We start from the raw sequence: 20,787 nt of genomic DNA on the forward strand, positions 1-20,787 counted from the left end.
ATGGGGAAAGATGCTAGTACTGCCTGTGGGAGCATGCAGGCTCATGGTGGGGACAGGACAGTTGGCTGGGGAGGCTGTGCTGCAATGGAGAGTGTGAGGGGAGAAGTAAAGAACAGGAAAGGACTATGCAGAGGCACTGTCTGGATAGAAGGCATGTATGACTGAAATGGAAGCAGGTGCGGGGATAGGCAGGTGGAGGACAAGGACAAGAGAAGGTAGAGGTCAGACGGGTTAGAAGAATGAAGTAAATGTGGCAGGGAGAGTTCTCACCTGGGAAAATAAAAAAAACTGCTGTTGGTGATAAGAATCCAGATGGCACAGACTGTGAGGTTCATTGAAGCTAAACACATTATGTTGAGTGACATGCTCAGCAGCTGTGTGGTCCAGCTGCCTCTTGGCCACATTTTGGTGCTGGCCATTAATGCAGACAGACAGTTTGTTAATAGACATGCCCTCATAGAATGCCACACAGTCTTTACAAGTAAACTGTTAGATCACATAGCTGCTTTCATAGGTGGCCCTGCCTTTTATAGGGTAGAAAACAATGTTCAAATGTGTGTGAAATCTTATGGGACTTAACTACTGAGGTCATCAGTCCCTAAGCTTACACACTATTTAACCTAAATTATCCTAAGGACAAACACACACAGCCATGCCTGATGGAGGACTCGAACCTCCGTTGGGACCTTTATAGGGTAGAAATGCCGGTAACATGGCTGGAGTAGATGGTAGTGGAAGGACATATGAGGCAGGTCTTGCATCTAGGTCTAACGCAGGGATATGTGCTGTGGGACACAGGATTGGGAGCAGCAGTGTCTGTCTGCCACTCAACACCTACTCCGTGGGGTGAGCAGCAATCTGTCCTGTTCATACTGTTGTTATTTTATGTTGGATTTTTTTATAATTTCAACTGTAGTAAATTATTCTCATCATGTAAATAGCCTTTGTAACAACAGTGTATAAAATTATGTATTTATATTATTTGCAGGTTAAGTGATATTGTAAATTATTGCAGTATACAATTCACTGTTTGTTCTTCACAAGTTTTTAGCATACCAAATTATTATTTTAATGAGGTAATATAAATGTGATCCTGATGTCACCTCTGCTATTGCAGTTGGTTGTTGAGAACACCAGATATCAAAGTCCGAACATCTGACGAGAAATATACTTCAAAAGTAAAAGCTTATTATGATAAGCTCCTACCAATTATTGCAAAGTGGCAATTTGTAAAAGGTGGACCCATTATTGCAGTTCAGGTGGGTGGTGAAATGAAATTAAATTTATGGTTAATGAAGCTCTTTAAAAGAATTTTAACAGGGACTTTCACCATAATTAGCTCATTTTTTTGTGTGTGCTCTTGTGCGTCTTATCATTCATGTGATAATTCTGTAACTTCTTCCGTATTTTTCTCTCCTATGACTTTTGTTTAAATCCTGATTAATTTATGAATTATGTAGTTCTCTTAACTCTTGAGCTTTATATTCTACTGGTCTGGCTTGAAAATATTGCAGCTTTAGCTTTTGAGAAGATCAGATTGATATTTTATGCCGAAAGTTAAATAAATCCATTTATGTAATGAGGACTGTGCCAAATTTTGAACTACAATCAATGTATATTCTATATTTCACACCAGGGTGCTCATATTCTACATATGGGGTTGATGTATGGGATGTGCTATAGCCAAGTACTTGCCCTTCAAAAAAGAGCAGTAAGGATTCTGTAAAAAGAAGTGTTTTAAGAGCAAGAAATTACTGATTTTTCAATCATTGTATCATCATAAAATTGTACAATTAATCTTAAAATAGGAGCATCTCAGTTATATAAACAGATGTGTACATGTTATGACATGATGAGGAATGCTATTGTTAAGCAAGGAATAACACTTAGGCTGTTTATGACAGGTGCTATTATATGGTTATCAAACTTTCTATACCATGGAGAAAGTTGTTTGATAACATTTTGAAGAAGTTCCTTACTAATAAGTGAGTTTATAGTACCAAGAATTCTTTTCAGAGAATTCCACTGTCTTCTCATTTGTACTATGGTAGCTAGAAGTAAAAGTTTCATTCAATAAATAATTGGAAAAGCTGCATAAAAAACTTTGGTAATATTTATGCTTCTTTGTTATGTTTTGGTAGTGTCCTAGAACGAAAATCAGATGGGCCCGGCATGTCTGCTTCACAAATGGGATGCTGGGAACCTGAAACAAGATGGTGGTATCCTTGCAGGTTTGCACTAATGTGGAGTGGCAGTGTGTCATCAGATTTCTGTTAGGTGATTATATATTCACCATTGGATGGCAATGCAATATGGTGAAAGCTGTCTGAGCCTATGGGTTTAGTGTTGTAGGACTGCCAGATGCAATGATGTACACTATACCACATGTAATAAGCACTATTTTATTGGTAAGAAGCACACATATTCAAATATACACCTTCTTGATTCTCGGTACATGTGTTTATTGTATCGCCCGCAACCACAGGCTGCTCACAAAGAATTTGCCAAGCAAAGATGTTACACACAACTTAGTCGATAGTCGCCACATTGCCCTCCCCCCCGCCCCCAACTTGAGTGTGGAGCACAAACACAAATATGAGGGCATACATGTAAAGGAAGCACCCAGGTGGGAGGGAGAGGGTGTTTAAACAGAAACAGTACATTACATTACATTTGTAAATGAAGTCCACGAGCCAGCGAGGGGGGTAGATGGTCCTGCCCGACTGGACGAATCCTCATGCAGTGGAAGGATCTGGGGAGGGGAAAGTGGGTTGTGAGGAGCTGGGGTAGTGAACCTGAATGCCTGTTGTGGTACAAAGGACTTTTACTGTTGATGGGTCAGTACCAACAGGCAAGGGGACAGATTAGAGAAGATGAATGTGGGTTAAGTTGTCATTGGGGAAGCTGGCCCATTCATAGAATACAAACACATTATCCGGATGCACAACAAAAAATGCTTTAGAATTGCAAATGAAATCAGTCTTCACACTAACTACCACTTCCGTATAGGGGTTGACCGAATCTCTACACGAGTCATCGTTGGCGACGTCACACATTCCGAGGCTGGCCACTGATACATCACTAAATCCTGACAGGGGAGAGGTGGGGGGCTACCTGTAGGAAGGGGAGTCATCAAATGCGTTATTCTGTAGGGGGATGTTACATGCACCTGCAGCACTGCCACACGAGTTGGGAGTAGGTAACATCACACGTACGGGAATGGTTGTCACTCACCAGTGGACCATTGGTAGATGCCTCATGTGAGGCGGGTGTAGCAGTAGGTGGGGGCTGACTGGGTGGGGTATCGGGCAGTTCTCCCAGAGACCACGCTGGTTTGAGGTGGCAGACAGATATGGTTTGAGCGTGCCGTTAACAAGCACTTCAAAAGTGTTGTTATACTATGATATGACTCTGTGTGGGCCTGATTATGTAGGGCTGAGTGCCTGTCAGACGGTGTCATTGTACACCATGACGTCAGTGCATGATGCCAAATCCTTATGCAGGAATATGGGAGGGAGCGAGTGCGGTCGAGGAGAGGGCAAGCGAATGCTAGTGATTAGCTTTTTAACATGCCTGATGAATGTTGAGTTGCAGATTTGATCTGGAGGGAGTGAAAGCTTGACTAGCTCTGCTGGGAGTGTGAGGGGTTCTCTGTATAGTACTTCTGCCAGAGATGCACCAAGGTCCCAAATGCCTAACATTACCTGTGGTAAGGCATCGGCCCACTCACCTCCATGGCACATTAGTGAAGCTTTAAGCGTTTGGTGCCAGCATTCAACTAGCCCACTGCTCTGGGTGTGGTATGCTGCTGTCCCAAACCGTTTCACCCCACACAGTTCACAAAGCTGCCAGAAGAGGGTGAACTCGAACTGGTGGCCCTGGTCGGTAGTGATAGAAGCTGGGCAGCCAAAGCATGAGATCCACATTAATTAAAGGGCTCAGGCCACCGCGTCGGCTGTGATAGTAGTGAGGGGAATTATCTCTACCCTGTGGGTAAACCTGTCAATGGTGGACAGTATGTAACAAAAGGGGCCCAAGGAGGGGCGGGGGGGGGGGGGGTGTAGGGAGGTAAGAGCTTGAAGATATCGATGTGTATGTGCTAAGTGCTAAAATCTTTATTTTGCCAAATTGAATGCACCCATGGCGGAGGGGGAGGGGGGGGGGGGGGCTGTGCATGATGTCCTACGTTTGTGTGCTGACAATCCACACATGCACACGCCGAATTGTGACATTGTTTTATCACCCTGGGCCAAACAAAAGGTTCAGATACCAGATGTCCAGTGGCACGTATGCCAGGGTGTGCCAAATCATGAATACTATTAAAAATGTCCCGGCGGAGAGGTGCAGGAATCACCAGACATATGCGTCTTGTTGAAATGCGGTGACAAGAATCCAAGAAGTGCCCGTAACTCTAGTTTGAGTCCTGTCTTAGCATCGGAGTGCAATGCGATGAGGTCAGTATCATCTGTTTGCAATTTAGGGAATTCACTGAGATCCAGTTGTGAAAATAATACTGACACATGAGATGAAAAAATCAACAACGACATTGTCTGCCCCTCTGACTTAACGTATGTCATACATAAACTGGCATATGAGGTCCATAGGACAAAATTGTCTGGGGATGAGTCCTTGCCTGGGTTACGGAAAGCGTATACCAGTGGTTCATGGTCAGTAAATGCTATGAGATGATGACCTTCGATATTGTCTTGGAAATATTTGATAGTGAAGTAAATAGCAAATAGTTCCCAGTCAACAGTTGACCATTTTTGTTGGGAAGCTGACAATTTGTGGAAGAAAAATCTGAGCAGCTGTACAACAGGAGCCATGGATTGCTGAAGTACCGCCCCCACTGCTGTATCACTCGTGTCTGTAGTAAGCGAGATGGGAGCATCAGGGATGGGACGAGCAAGTGTAACGGTCATCTGAAAGGCTGACTTGAGGTTATCACATGCACGGCACATATCTGGAGTCCACGTGACCACCCAAGACCCTGAAGTGTTTTTCCGGCAAAAGCATCTGTCAGTGGGGCTTCTATGTCAACGGCATCGAGGATGTGTTTGCGGTAGTAATTTAATGTTCTTAGGAAGTGTCGGAGGCCCTGAATGTTTTTGGGCAAAGGCACCATACTAATGGCCTTGACCCAGTTGAGTAGGGGGCAGATGCCGTCAGCAGAAACCATGTGGCCCAGAAAAGTGACACTAGTGTGACTGAGTTGTGACTTAGCATTGTTCACTGCAACACCACTTGCTTCTAATAATTGTAACACTGCATTTAAGTGGAGTTCATGTTCATCAAGTGAGGAAGAAAAAATTAACAAGTCGTCCAGGTATGCATACGCAAAGTCCAGTTTTCCAACCAATGAGTCAATGAACCATTGCCATGTATGTGCAGCACTTTTTGGGCCGAACGGCATAAACAGATACTTGAAAAATTCAAACAGGGTGATGATGGCAGTTTTCTCAACATCCTCCGGTGCCATTGGCAGTTGGTGGTATGCCTTGTGACAGTCAGTTTCATTGAAAATTTGTGCTCTGTGCAGTTGGGAAGCAAAATCTTGAATATTTGGGATGGGATAATTATCTAAAATTGTTCTGGTGTTAAGCGCCCCATAGTCACTGCAGAGGCAGAAACTGTCATCTTTCTTAAGCACCAAATGAATGAGTGATGACCAACTACTAGAAGAAGGATGAATAGTCTTACTATATAAAAGTTCTTGAATAATAGTTTTGGCATGTTTAAGTTTTTCCACATCTAAACATCTAGCCTTTGCACATACTGGTGGACCTCCCATTGTGTTGATTCTATGGACAGCACTGTTGTTGATCGCAAACATTGACGGGGATGATGGACCAGCACCCAATGCAGTATGACTAACCTGTAATGCACACACTTGTATGTCCCAGGCCGGCAGATCAGCAGCAGTGGTGGTGATCCACAGGTAATCCTTGTTGTGGAACTCAGAGGGGTACTTGGTAGTGTCATGGGCACTACTTCTGTCCGGCAGAAGAAAAGCCACGTGGCATTGGCGGCAGGTGCAAGGAGGCAGGGCAGTGACTGGGAATGGGGGCATGGCTGTGTGTGACATCTGGCAGACCCGCTTATGAGCATCCATGAGCTTGGCTTGCATGCCGGCGATGCGTAAGCAGAGGGCTTCATTGCTGTCCGAAAGTTTGTCGTTGTGTGATTTAAGAGAGAGCACTGCAACAGCAGCTTCTACAAGCTCACGCAATAGAGTAGCACTCTTGGATGAGAGGGAAGAAATATCGGAACTAGTAGTATGATCTACCGAGTTAAAGATTAGTGTACCTCATTGTAGGTTAGTTGAAAAAGCATGGGTAAAGAGATGCCATGTAGCTGCAGGATATGGTCGGCCAAGGCAAACCATGTGTGTGGATGGTCCTTGTGAAGGGATGGTAGCTTAGGCCAATAGATAGGGGAGTTTTGGCATAACTGTTTGTAGGAAACTGTCACTTCCTGTCCATAGATCTGCAGCATAACTTGCTCTGGTGCAGTAGCTGTGTACCAGTTCCTGACAATGTCAGTGGCACATGGCATGGTAGGTGCAGCTGGCTTGACCATGGTCAAGAAATCAATAAGTTGGGTATTTGATGGAGTAATGTCAACAGGTGTAGAATGGACCAGTGCAGAATAGTCACCTGTAGTTGACCGATGAGTGGGAAATGACAAAGTACAGTTTCCAGTCCCCTTCCCTACAGATGCATTAAAATTGTTAAAACCACCTCATGTTAATGAAAAGTTATTGTTCGCACCTGATGCTGGCACACATGGCTGTGGGAATGTAGAAGCACTGTCCTGTTGAGTACAGCTAGCCAGTGTGTTCAGAAACTGCGTCAAACTGTTGTGAACACAAGGTGGATAATTGGAAAATAATGGCAAAACATCTGTTAGAAATCCTGGTTGGCACATGTGTGGTGTATCGGGTGGCAAGCAATCCATTGTGTACTGATCGACAGTACGAGAGTTCATTGTAGCACTTGCGAATAAATTCGGGGTCACCAGTATGGGTTTAGTGTTGTAGGATTGCCAGATTGAATGATGAACACTATATCAATGTAATAAGCACTATTTTATTGGTTTGAAGCACACATATACAGATATACACCTTCTTGATTCTTGGTGCACATGTTTTGCCAAACGAAGATGTTACACGTGACCTGGTCGAAAGTCGCCACATGTCAAACACAAATGTATGAGTAGATAAATAACTTCAAACAAGATGTAGCACATGCTGAAGATTTGTAATGCCCAGGATGCTCTGTCTGTGCAGTCATGGAGACCACATTGCGAGAGTTGATGAGTTAATACAGGAAAACAGTCACATTACTGTGAATGATAATGCAGCAGTGAGAAACATTGGTGTAACATCAGCCCACTATATTGCTCATGCATGGCTGCCAACTATTATGGGTTTCTGTAATTGTTACACATTTATCACCTTAATTACAGAGTAGTGGGAAGTTATTAAAAATTATGGAAATAGACTTTTACAATTTGATGTATATAAAAAAAGTAAAAAATGGCACTTTTTGCCCTTCGCTAATGATATGCCTAAAATGTTTTATAGGTTGTAATGATTTCCTTCCTAAACATGCAGTACACATCTCATAAATTATTTTGTTGCCCTGGCTTACCAATCATCGCTATTACTGGGCTACCAATGTTCACAACTTGTTTTCAGTATCATGGCAACAAAAAACCCAGTGTTCCACAGCCATGTCAATACAGATAAAGGAACATTGTTCCTGGCCTGCTATCACTAAATTGCACTACACAGTACTCGTGTTTGCTTTTGCTCTGTCTGTAGTCTTGTGTATTATCTTTAAGCATGTTCATTTACGAAAAAAAGTGAACAAGATGCAAAATTTACAAATTTATCACATTCTATGAGAAAGAGGAGTCCCTGTGGAATATTTGAAATCATAGTGATAAAAATATTAGCCAGAAGCATGACTCCTTACAGAAAAATGTTGTAGATAAAACAAAATTACTTCTCTCATTTCTCAATACTCCAGAAACAACTACAGTCAGATACGTTATCTGACTCAGGAAAAAATTGTTGTTAGTAAGTTATATGAAAGAGTGGTGACAACAAAAATAAAGTATGACACCTTCTGTGAGCCAGAAATGAACACATGCAGCAGGCAACAGTCAGCAGTAAATGTGGATGTGGCAGAGGGATCACCAACTGCAGAGTCCACTGTCACATTCATTGAAAGTGTTAATAACAGTGATGCTGAAGAACTTTTTTATTGAAGATAATGATTTGGATTAATTTTAATATGAAAAATAAAAATTAATGTATGATCAATTAAATACATGGTGTTACAAAAAGGTACGGCCAAACTTTCAGGAAACATTCCTCACACACAAAGAAAGAAAATATGTTATGTGGACATGTGTCCGGAAATGCTTACTTTCCATGTTAGAGCTCATTTTATTACTTCTCTTCAAATCACATTAATTATGGAATGGAAACACACAGCAACAGAACGTACCAGCGTGACTTCAAACACTTTGTTACAGGAAATGTTCAAAATGTCCTCCGTTAACAAGGATACATGCATCCACCCTCCGTCACATGGAATCCCTGATGTGCTGATGCAGCCCTGGAGAATGGCATATTGTATCACAGCCATCCACAATACGAGCACGAAGAGTCTCTACATTTGGTACCGGGGTTGCGTAGACAAGAGCTTTCAAATGCCCCCATAAATGAAAGTCAAGAGGGTTGAGGTCAGGAGAGCGTGGAGGCCATGGAATTGGTCCGCATCTACCAATCCATGGTCACCGAATCTGCTGTTGAGAAGCGTATGAACACTTCGATTGAAATGTGCAGGAGCTCCATCATGCATGAACCACATGTGTCGTACTTGTAAAGGCACATGTTCTAGCAGCACAGGTAGAGCATCCTGTATGAAATCATGATAATGTGCTCCATTGAGCGTAGGTGGAAGAACATGGGGCCCAATCAAGACATCACCAACAATGCCTGCCCAAACGTTCACAGAAAATCTGTGTTGATGACGTGATTGCACAATTGTGTGTGGATTCTCGTCAACCCACACATGCTGATTGTGAAAATTTACAATTTGATCATGTTGGAATGAAGCCTCATCCGTAAAGAGAACATTTGCACTGAAATGAGGATTGACACATTGTTGGATGAACCATTCGTGGAAGTGTACCCGTGGAGGCCAATCAGCTGCTGATAGTGCCTGCACACGCTGTGCATTGTATGGAAACAACTGGTTCTCCCATAGCACTCTCCATACAGTGACGTGGTCAACGTTACCTTGTACAGCAGCAACTTCTCTGATGCTGACATTAGGGTTATCGTCAACTGCAGGAAGAATTGCCCCGTCCATTGCAGGTGTCCTCGTCATTCTAGGTCTTCCCCAGTCGCGAGTCATAGGCATCTGCCAACTCCGCATTTGTAAACATTGCATTGACTGCAAAACCATGTTCGTGATGAACACTAACCTGTTGATACTGCGTACTGATGTGCTTGATGCTAGTACTGTAGAGCAATGAGTCGCATGCCAACACAAGCACGGAAGTCAACATTACCTTCCTTCAATTGGGCCAACTGGTGGTGAATGGAGGCAGTACAGTACATACTGATGAAACTAAAATGAGCTCTGACATGGAAATTAAGCGTTTCCGGACACATGTCCACATGACATCTTTTCTTTATTCGTGTGTGAGGAGTGTTTCCTGAAAGTTTGGCCATACCTTTTTGTAACACCCTGTATACCTCCTTTGTTTAGGGTTGCAAAGTGTCTGAAATATAATGTTTAAAGGCCTAAATCAGGCTTCTAAAATTTTTAAAATTTTCTGGGGGAGTGGGCCCTCCATACTTGCCATGTGGTTTCTGACAGCCTCTTCTCAAGGTTGTCAGCTAAGTTCATGATATACTGACGTTCAAGAAAGTGTATGTGAGGGTGGTTCCAAAAATTTGATATCAGAAATGAAATAAAGGGGCATGGAGATTTGCAGGGAGCTTTTACGACGTTATGAAGCTAAAGGGAAGGCATTTTTTCACTGTATTGAAATGAGAAATGAAAGTTGGCTGGATGTTTAACCCACTGAAAGAAGCATATTACATGTTCTAATGAGTGACTTTTTTTGTTTCTTTCTTTTAGTTGGAAAACGAATATGGCGCAACAGGTGTCAATGATAAGGAATACCTAGCATTCTTACGTGATCTGTACATCAGTTATGGGATTGAGGGATTATTCTTCACATCTGATTCCCCTCTTGGTAGTGGTGACAGTGGTGCCTTGGAAGGAGGTAACAATATAGTTTTCCTCATTCACAATAATGTAAATGATACTGTAAGTTCTCCTTGTCATATGTGTTATGTTGGTACTTTTACCCAAAGAATATGAATGAATATAGATTTGATATAGTACATTAATTCTTGCCCATACTATTTAATAAAGACATTAATTTAACTTAACCCACTTGAAACAGTAAAAATTTAAAATGCCCACATCACAATTAAGTGCTATATGGTGTGTAAGCAATTTTTAAATTGATTAATCCCATCAGGAATGTATTTGCCAATTGATACACTTTTTATTTCAAACTAACTGTGTATCTTTGTATTAGGACAATTATCTTCAAGGATCCTCTCACAAAAAAATTACAGGATTCAGTCAGTGAGATCATTTTCCTCTGTTAGCTTATCTACGTTCTGTTGCTTAAGTTTCTGCAAATTCTGTTATGAGGGACAGTTGACATTCTACTATTGACATATTCTGCCCCTTAATGTCCAATGGAGAAATTAAAACTCACAGATCTATCACAACCCAGGGCTGTGTGAATGGCACGGTGAGATGGGCCCACATCAATGGAGCCCACATGGGGGTGTAGAAACTAACTAGAAAAAAAGCAATAAAGAAAGACACTTTAAAAATTAATTGGGAGAGAGAAGTGAGTTATCCTTTACTCATGTTACTATCTTCCCCTCCCTTTCCCTCCATCCATGACTGATAACACATGCTCCTTTCACGCTATCATTTCTACAGTCTTATTTTGTCTGAGTGGCATATAAAGAAATGACTACTACCCAATAGACATTTGTCACTAACATGGTTTATATGGCAATTGTGTGCTTGGTTCACACAGCTGCTGCCTTCACAACTCACTCTTATTCAACAATGGCAGTTCTTGTTGTTACTTCACTACAGGTATTGTACACTCATGCTCATAAATTAAGGATAATTGCAGAATGTGATGCCACACAATGTGGCACTGCACAAAACTGGTGCTAATAGCATAGGCACATAGCAAATTCACATGACACAGATCTGTTAGTCCACGGCATTGGTGATAAGTTGAGAAAACCATCCCGAAACACATGTGCTACAAAACACCACTATTCCCTGCACATGTACCCTGACATCAATATGGGATGTGATCAACATGCACACGAACACAGGCTGCACAATGGGTTGGCATACTCTGGATCAGGTGGTCGAGCAGCTGCTGGGGTATAGCCTCCCATTCTTACACCAGTGCCAATTGGAGCTCCTGAAGTGTCCTAGGGGTTTGAAGACATGCAGCAATATGTCGACCGAGAGCATCCCAGATGTGTTCAATGGGGTTCAGGTCTGGAGAACAGGCAGGCCACTGCATTTGCCTGATATCTCCTGTTTCAAGGTACTCCTGGCAGCTTGGTGGGACCTTGTGTTATCATCCATCAGGAGGAAGGTGGAACCCACTGCACTCCTGAAAAGGTGTGCAAAATGATGTCCTGATACACCTGACCTGTTACAGTTCCTCTGTCAAAGACATGCAGGTATGTATGTTCACCAATCATAATCCCACCTCACACCATCAAATCGCGACCTATATACAGGTCCCTTTCAAGGACATTACGAGGTTGGTATCTGGATCCTGGTTCATGCCAGATGAAAACCTAGCAAGAATCACTGTTCAGACTATACCTGGACTCGTTCGTGAACATAACCTGGGACCACTGTTCCAATGACCATGTACTGTGTTCTTGACACCAGGCTTTACGAGCTCTCCTGTGACCAGGGGAAAGTGGAATGCACCTTGCAAGTCTCTGGGCTAATAAACCATGCCTGTTAAGTCATCTGTAGACTGTGTGTCTAAGACAACTGTTCCAGTGGCTGAAGTAAGGTCCCGAGCAAGGCTACCTGCAGTACTCCATGGCCGTCTGCGGGCACTGATGGTGAGATATCGATCTTCTTGTGGTGTTGTACACTTTGGACGTCCTGTGCTGTAGTGCCTGGACATGTTTTCTGTCTGCTGGAATCATTGCCATAATCTTGAGATCACACTTTGTGGCACATGGAGGGCACATGCTATAACCTGTTTTGTTTGACCAGCCTCGAGTTGCCCTAGTATTCTACCCCTCATAACGTCATCAATATGTGTTCTTTCAGCCATTTTCAACACACAGTCACCATTATCACATCTGAAAACGTCTGCACACTTACTTGCTGCACTGTACTCTGACATGCACCAACACACCTCTGCGTATGTGGACTGCTGCCAGCACCACCATGCAATGACTGCAGGTCAAATGAACCACATGGTCATACCCTGAGGTGATTTAAACCTGCAAACCACACAACAGAGCATTGTTTCACCATGTATCAACATCATCCTTAACTTATGAGCATGAGTGTAGAATCTCAAAGGTCGGCAAGCAGATGCTGAAACAAATATGTGCTTCGACTAAAGGCTTTCAATGTCTGCTGACAGAGGACTGAAGCAATAGTATTTGAGCTATAGTGCTTAAAAGGACATTGATTGACAAAAAAAGTGAAGCACACAGAAGTGGAGGAGGAAAACGAACTTCACAGACAGAGAAGGTATGTGATGTTGTTCCTGTGATTACAAAACTGAATCAAATTTACAAAGAATTTGATAGAATAAGCCCACTTATCAATATGCTATTTCACCTCTTTGGCCCGGATGCATGCACTGCTTCAGTTGGGAAGAGTGTCATAAAGCTGTTGTACCCTCTCCTGAGGCAAGCTGGCCTACAACTGATGTCACTGGTCATTGATATCCCAGGTACTGGCAATGGAACAGAGATGACATCCCAGGTGGGTCCATACATTTTCTATAGAGAAAAATCTTGGGATCTTGCTCACCAACAGAACATCTCAACATCATGCAGACAGTTGATAGAGAGACATGCCATGTGTGGATGAGAACTGTCCAGGTGAAAAATGGCACCATGATTCTGTCACATGAGAGTTGACACACATGAACCCAGACAGTCCATGGCATTCCATTGAGCCATCAGAGTTCCCTCATTTATTACCACGCATGACACAAAGCCATACCTACTGGCTCCTTACATCACTGTGCCCGGAGTAACATCACTGTGCCTCTCCAAAACCATCATACTCATCAGCAATAGTCATCCAGGGCAGTGCAGAACTGTGGTTCATTGCTGAACACAAAATGATGCTACTAAGCAGCAGTCCGTGCTTCCAGTCATGGCACCACTCCAAATCCAGCCGTTTGTGTTGTGGCTTTAACAGCAGCCTGCACATGGGACTCAAATTACCTAGCACAGCTGTTGCTAGACACCAAACACTGGTGAATCCTTCAGGATGTTTATTACTTGTTCTTGTATGGCAGGTGCAGATATGGAGTTTAGATGTTCTTAGTGCCGATTCTCCCTTGTGATGATCAGATATGATCGACTGGAATCTTGAAGATGAGCTTGGCATGACTCATGCTCCCATGCAGTCCAACATCAGGCCACAGTCACATCCAAATACCCCACAAACTCTGGATATTGCACTATCTGACCAGTTGGACAAAGAAAGCCCTGAGATGAGACCCCTATAAAACTCTGTCATGTGCTGATAACACTATCTCACATCAGTACACCACAACTCTGTGACCATTCAGCATCTGAAGCTCTTCACACCCATTATATAGCCTACCAGACCTGGTAACAATACTAAACATGAAGCACACTAATTTGCTTTGATGGCTGTTCTGTATGTCACAGACTATTGGAACTCGTACTTCATTTACGTATGTGCCTGTGGTGTGTACATGTACAAAGTTACCTTGCCATCTGACCAGGTCTGCTGGGTGCTTCACTTCTTTTGTCAGGCAGTGTATTTGATAGAATAATAATTGCAGTATCAAACCAATTTTACAAATATGACACTACATCATCATACTTAAATTTCAAGTCAGATAATGCATTAAATTTAAACTATGTACATTATATTGAAATATGTGCAGCTAATTTTGGTGATCAATGTAGCAGTGCCATTGATACTCTAGGGCTAGTCAACAAAATAACTGCTTTCAAGTTCCAGGTAGAAGAGCCCATGAAGGGTATTAACATGGCTTCCCATTTGGCCATTTGGATATTTTGAAGGTCTTTCCAAAGTATGCATTATAAGATGCTTATCCAAAGCTCGAAGTAGCTATGAGGACACTGATGACAATGCAGTGACTGCACCAGCTAGTGAATGAAGTTTCAGCAAATTAAAGATGGAAAAAAAAAATCACTGTCACGTATGGATGAAAGCAGTCTGTAAAATTACACTATCTTGTCTTCAATGACACAATCGTTGTGTTTTTTTGTTCAAAATAAGGAAATATAAAGTAAAATTGTAATAAAAATATAGTTTCTGGAAAAAGATAATTTCTCAACCCTTAATTATAGCCCTTCTCTTTTATTTCTGATTAGTAATTTATGGATACATGAAAAATGTGCAGAAATTGAAAAAGAAATGATTATTGGAAAGACTTTTTCAGTGTACAGGAAAGTCAAAACAACTTTCCATGAAATTAAAAGCAAGAATGGTAACATTAAGAGTACAATGGGAGTTCCTCTGTGAAATGCAGAGGATAGATCAGACAGGCAGAAAGAGTATGTCAAAGGCCTCTAAGAGGGGCAAGATTTGTCTGATGATGTGATAGAAGAAGAAACAAGAGTTGACAAGGAAGAGATAGGAGATCCAGTACTGCAATCAGAATTTATAAGAACTTTGGAAGACTTGAGATCAAGTAAGGCAGGAGGGATGGATAATATTCCATTGAAATTTCTAAAATCATTTGGGGGAATGACACAAAATGATTAATCAGTTGGTGTGTAGAATGTATGAGACTGGCAATATACCATCAACTTCCAAAAAAAACATCATCCACACAATTCAGAAGACAGCAAGAGCTGAAAAGTGCAAGAAATATCACACAATCACCATAACAGCTCTCCCATCCAAGTTGCTGACAAGAATAGTGCACAGAAGAATGGAAAAAAATTGAAGATCTTTTAGAAGATGATCACTTTGGCTTTAGGGAAGGTAAAGGCATCAGAGAGGCTGTTCTAAGATTGCACCTGATAAAGGGAGCAACACTGAAGAAAGATCAAGACATGTTTGTAGGATCTGTTATTCTGGAAAAAGCATTCAAGAATGTAAAACAGTGCAAGGTGTTTGAAATTCTAAGGAAAATAGGAGTAAGCTATGGGGAAAGATGGGTAATATGCAATATGTACAAGAACCAAGAGGAACAAATAAGACTAGAAGACAAACAATGAAGTGCTCATATTACAAAGGGTGTAAGGCTGGAATATAGCCTTTTGCCTCTATTGTTCAATATATACATCAAAGAAGCTATGATGGAACTAAAAGAAAGGTTAAAGAGTGGGATTGAAATTCACGGTGAAAGTATACCAATGATTAGATTTGAGGATGACATTGCTGTCAAGACTGAAAGTGAAGAAGAATTACAGGGTCTGTTGAAAGAATGAACAGTCTAATGAGTATAGAATATGGACTGAGAGTTAATTGAAGAAAGAACAGAAATGAGAACAGTGAAAAACATAACATCAGAATTTGTGATCATGAAGTAGATGAAGTTAAGGAATTCTGCTACTTAGGCAGCAAAGTAACCCATGGTGGGTGAAGCAAGGAGGACATTTAAAGTCGATTAGCACTGACAAAAAGGGTATTCTTGGCCAAGAGAAGTCTACTAATGTGAAACATAGACCTTAATTTGAGGGAAAAAATGCTGAGAATTTATGTTTGGAACACACCATTGTTTGGTAGTGAAACATGGACAGTGGCAAAACTGGAACAGAAGAGAATCACAGCAGTTGAGATGTGGTGCTACAGAAGAATATAGAAAATTAGGTGGAAAGAGTTGATCAGGAATAAGGAGGTTCTCCGCAGAATTGGCAAGGAAAGGAATCTATGAAAAACACTGACAGGAAGAAAGGACAGGATGATAGGACAGCTGTTAAGACATCATGGAGTAACTTCCATGGTGCTAGAGGGAAAGGGTCCTCTCAGCCTTGTGATGCAATCTGAGGAGATAATTGATTGAGAAGTAGTGGCAGTGAGAGCAGTATAACGCATCCAGATAACACCATTGCCAGATGACAACATGGCAGTTGCTCCATCCCAGCTGTCTATAGCCACGCCAGTGGTTCTTCCCTTTTCCTGCCAACGCTTCATGATGAACAAAAAAAAGTCCTTTGTTATATCTCATATCAAAATCCGGGTTGGAATATAACAATATTATGAAAAGAATAGTTACTACTCACCATATACCAGAGATGCTGAATCACAGATAGTCACAACAAGAAGACTGTCGGAAGTGAGCTTTCAGCCATTGAGGTTGTGTCAAAAATAGACAAAACACACACACATACAAATGCAAGTCACAAACACATGATCTCAGTCTCTGGCAGCTGAAGCCGGACTGTGAACAGCAGCAAATGATGTGAAAGGCAACCAGATGGTGGGGCTAAGGAGGAGGCTGGGGCAAGGAGGGGGAGGGGTAGCAGGGTACAGGTGGGGAGCAGTAAAGTGCTGCTTGTGGAAGCATACGGGGACGAGTTGAAGAGAGGTTAGGGTGCAGTCTTGAAGTTAGATGGAAGGGGGAGGGGAAGGAGCCAGGGTAGTGGAAAAGGAGAGAAGTAAAAAGACCGAGGATGCACTGGTGGTATAGAGGGCTTTGTAGTGCTGGAATAGGAACAGGGAAGGTGTTAGATTTGTAAGGACAATGATTACCAAAGGTTGAGGCCAGGAGTGTTCGGAGAATGTAGGATATATTGCAAGGACAGATCCCACCTATGCAGTTCATAAAAGCTAGTGTTGGTGGGAAGGATCCAGATGACACAGGCTGTGAAACAGTCATTGAGATGAAGAATGTCATGTTGGGCAGCATGCTCAGCAATGGGGTAGTCCAGCTGTTTCTTGGTCACAGTTTTTGGTGGTCATTTATGTGGACAGACAGCTAGTTAACTGTGATGCCCACATAGAATGCTGTACAGTGGTTGCAGCTTACCTCGTAGATTGCATGACTGTTTTCACAGGTAGCCCTGCCTTTGATGGGTTAGGTGATGTTTGTGACCAGTCTGGAGTAGGCGGGGGTTTGAGGATGTACAGGATAGGTCTTGCATCTAGGTCTATTATAGGGATATGAGTTGTGAGGCAAGGGGTAGGGGGCAGGGGTTGTATAAGAATGGACAAGTATATTGTGTAGGTTCAGTGGTCAGTGGAATACCACAGTGGGAGGGATGGGAATGATAATGGGTGGGACATTTATCATTTCATGGCATGATGAGATGTAGTTAAAAACCTGGCAGAGAATATAATTCAGTTGTTCCAGTCCTGGATGATGCTGAGTCACAAGGGGAATACTCCACTTTGTGGGACTTTGGAAGATGGTGGGTGACTTGAAATAATGTGTGGGAGATCTGTTTTTGTACAAGGTTGGGAGGGTAATTATGGTCTGTGAAGGCCTCAGTGAGACCCTCAGTATATTTCAAGAGGGACTGCGCATCACTACAGATCGGATGACCATAGGTGACTAGTCTGTATGGAAGGGACTTCTTGATATGGCAGTTGTCAAAGTGGAGGTATTTTTGATAGTTGGTAGGGTTCATATGGACAGATGTACTGATGTAGCCATCTTTGAGGTGGAGGTCAACTTCGAGGAAGGTGGCTTGTTGGGTTGAGTAGGACCAGGTGAGGCAAATAGAGGAAGAGGTGTTGAGGTTCTGGAGAAATGCACATAGGGGTCCTCACCCTCAATCTAGATCATGAAGATATCATCAATGAATGTGAACTAGGTGAGGGGTTTGGGATTGTGAGTGTTTAGGAAGGATTCCTCTATATGTACCAAGAAGAGGTTCTTCATTTCAATGACTGCTTCACAGCCTATGTGATCTGGACCCTTCCCACCAACACCACCTTACCACCTTTTCTGAATTGCAGAGGAGAGAATTCTCCCTGCAATATATCCTACATTCCTGTAACCCTCCTGGCCTCAACCTTCATTAATCATTGTCCTTACCCATCTTGCCCCCTTTGTGTTCCCATGCCAGCACTACACAGCCTGTCTTCCACCAATGCATCCTCAGTCTTTTTACTTCTCTCCTCCTCTGCTACCCTCTCCCCCCCCCCCCCCCTCCATCTAACCTCCCAACTGCACCTAGCTGCCCTCCCCTCTCTCTATCTCATCCCAGCACACTCCCACAAGAAGCACTTTTCCATCCCCCACCACTAAGAGTTATGCTATTTTGATAATCTATGATATGGTACATCTACAGATGTTCTGTTTCTAGTATTATGGCTATGAATATCACTTCTCAACACAAAATTAGACACATTGTTCCTAATGTACATTAAAACATTGTAGATGAATAAGTTTACTACTGTAAGACACTGCAATTTAACAAACAGAGGTTTACAATGTTCTGTTTTATCATAATCCGTTATTATTCTTATTACTTTCTTCTGTAAAAGTAAAATGTCATTTACATGACAGCTACTACCCCACAGTAAAATTCCATAAGAGATGATGCTTTGGAAGAAGGCAAGATAAGCTGATCTCACATAGTCATTGGGAACATGTCTTTTTAAATTTCTAATTAGATAAATAACTCTTGAAAGCCTAGCCAATATATTTTTAATGTGTGGTTCCCACATCAGTTTATTGTCATTACTAACACCTAAAAATTTAACAGTTTCTAATTCCTGGTAGTTAGGAGTCTCTTTGAGGCTAAAGTAAAGTGTCTGGGTTTTGTTTTCATTTAGAAAGAAGCCATTAGCTTTGAACCATAATGAGGACTGAGCAAGGGTATTTTTGGTCAGTGTTTTCAGTGTACCTAGATCAGAGCTTTTATGTAGAAAAGTTGTGTCATCAGCATACAATATTGTATGAGAATTTATGAATAAGGGCAGGTCATTAATCATTAGTACAAACAGTAAAGGTCCAAGCACCGACCCTTGAGGTACTCTGTACCTAACATTAACCAAATTTGATTTCTCCCTACCAATGCACACAACTTGTTGACGGTTCTCTAGAAAAGACCTGAACATATTTATACTGTTGTCATCAAAACCATAGTAAACTAGCTTATTCAGCACAGTGTCATGCTCTACACAGTCAAAGGCTCTGTCTGTTCAGGTCACAAAATGTAGCCTGGGCATAGTCCCTAGCCTCGAACACATCTAGGACTAATTTTACAAGGGAGTCCATTGCATCCGTTGTGGATTTACCTTTCCTAAATCCAAACTGTTTATCACTAATTATATTTAGTTTACCCATGTAGGCACTAACTTGCTCATACATAATCGTTTCTAAAATTTTTGAAAAAATTGGGGTTATGGATATAGGTCTGTAACTAGCGGGACAGTTCTTCTCCCCTTTTTTGTATATGGGCACAACTCTAGAAATTTTTAGTATGTCGGGGAACTTACTCAACTAGGCATTTGTTAACACAAAAGGTTAAAGGATAAATCACACAATCAGTAACATCTTTCAACAAATTACATGACATATCATAGTAGTCAACACTAACTGAAGGTTTGAAATTTTTCACTATTTTTAGGATATTATTTGGGCTCACTTCTGTGAAAGTGAAGGTGCTTGGGGGAAGCTTTTCAAAGCAGCTGTCCATAATACTAAGTGCATTTTCAGGTGGTTTGATTATTGAACTACTAATTTCTTCAATGGACTGAATGCAATATTTATTAAATTCTTCTGGGGTAATGGCAATTTCCTCTTTGTGTTTAGTGTGTGCAATGGAGTTTATTACACTCCAGCCCTTCTTGCATTTATTGTTAGATTTTTCAATGTTTACTATGTTATGCAGTTTCTTTGCTTCATTTATTGCCTTCCTATACTTGCATTTAGCTTTAGCATACAGGTCTTTATACAGTTCTGATTTACTGGTTTTGTACCGACTAGAATACAGCATAACAGTATTTTTCAGTTGCCCTAACTGTGGAGTATACCATTCCTTCATTTTCCTTTTCTTGTAATCACTACTAATATTTACTGTACATTTTTTCAAAGGGATGTTATTTTCAAATACATTTAAAAAGACGGAGAAAAACTTTGTGAATACAATATCAGCTGAACAGTGTTGAAGCCTAATAAAACATGTGTCCCAACTGAAATAAGTGAGGGCATGTCTAAACCTATCCATCCTCTCTCTGCTCACTGGTCTAGTAATCACAGTTTTAAATTCTGGTTTGGTGCAGTCTGATGTTGCATTATTAAGACTAAGATATACTGCATCATGGCCTGAGAAAGGGAAACTAATTGCATCAGTGGACATACAAGTTCTCTTAATATTTGTAAATATATTGTCTAGACAGGATGAGCCTCTGGTAGGTTTGCAGTTAACATAGTACAGGTTAAATTGTCGAAGCACATTTTTGAGCTCTGTCACAGTTTTTCTGTCCTGCAGGACTTAAAAACTTGAATTGATATCCCCTCCAATGACAACAC

The 20,787-nt window shown here is 41.7% G+C and overlaps 1 protein-coding gene across 1 annotated transcript in view; it reads left to right on the forward strand.

The window, feature by feature from the left end:
* Nucleotides 1-20,787, forward strand: part of LOC124802903 (beta-galactosidase-1-like protein 2) — a 93,441-nt gene that overhangs the window by 45,116 nt on the left and 27,538 nt on the right. Inside the window, exons 4-5 of the mRNA XM_047263967.1 lie at nucleotides 1,118-1,259; nucleotides 10,164-10,311. Of these exons, the coding sequence (XP_047119923.1) occupies nucleotides 1,118-1,259; nucleotides 10,164-10,311 (290 nt within the window). The remainder of the gene's footprint in view (nucleotides 1-1,117; nucleotides 1,260-10,163; nucleotides 10,312-20,787) is intronic.

Source organism: Schistocerca piceifrons, chromosome 6, assembly GCF_021461385.2.
Source record: "Schistocerca piceifrons isolate TAMUIC-IGC-003096 chromosome 6, iqSchPice1.1, whole genome shotgun sequence".
Taxonomy (NCBI): Eukaryota; Metazoa; Arthropoda; class Insecta; order Orthoptera; family Acrididae; genus Schistocerca; species Schistocerca piceifrons.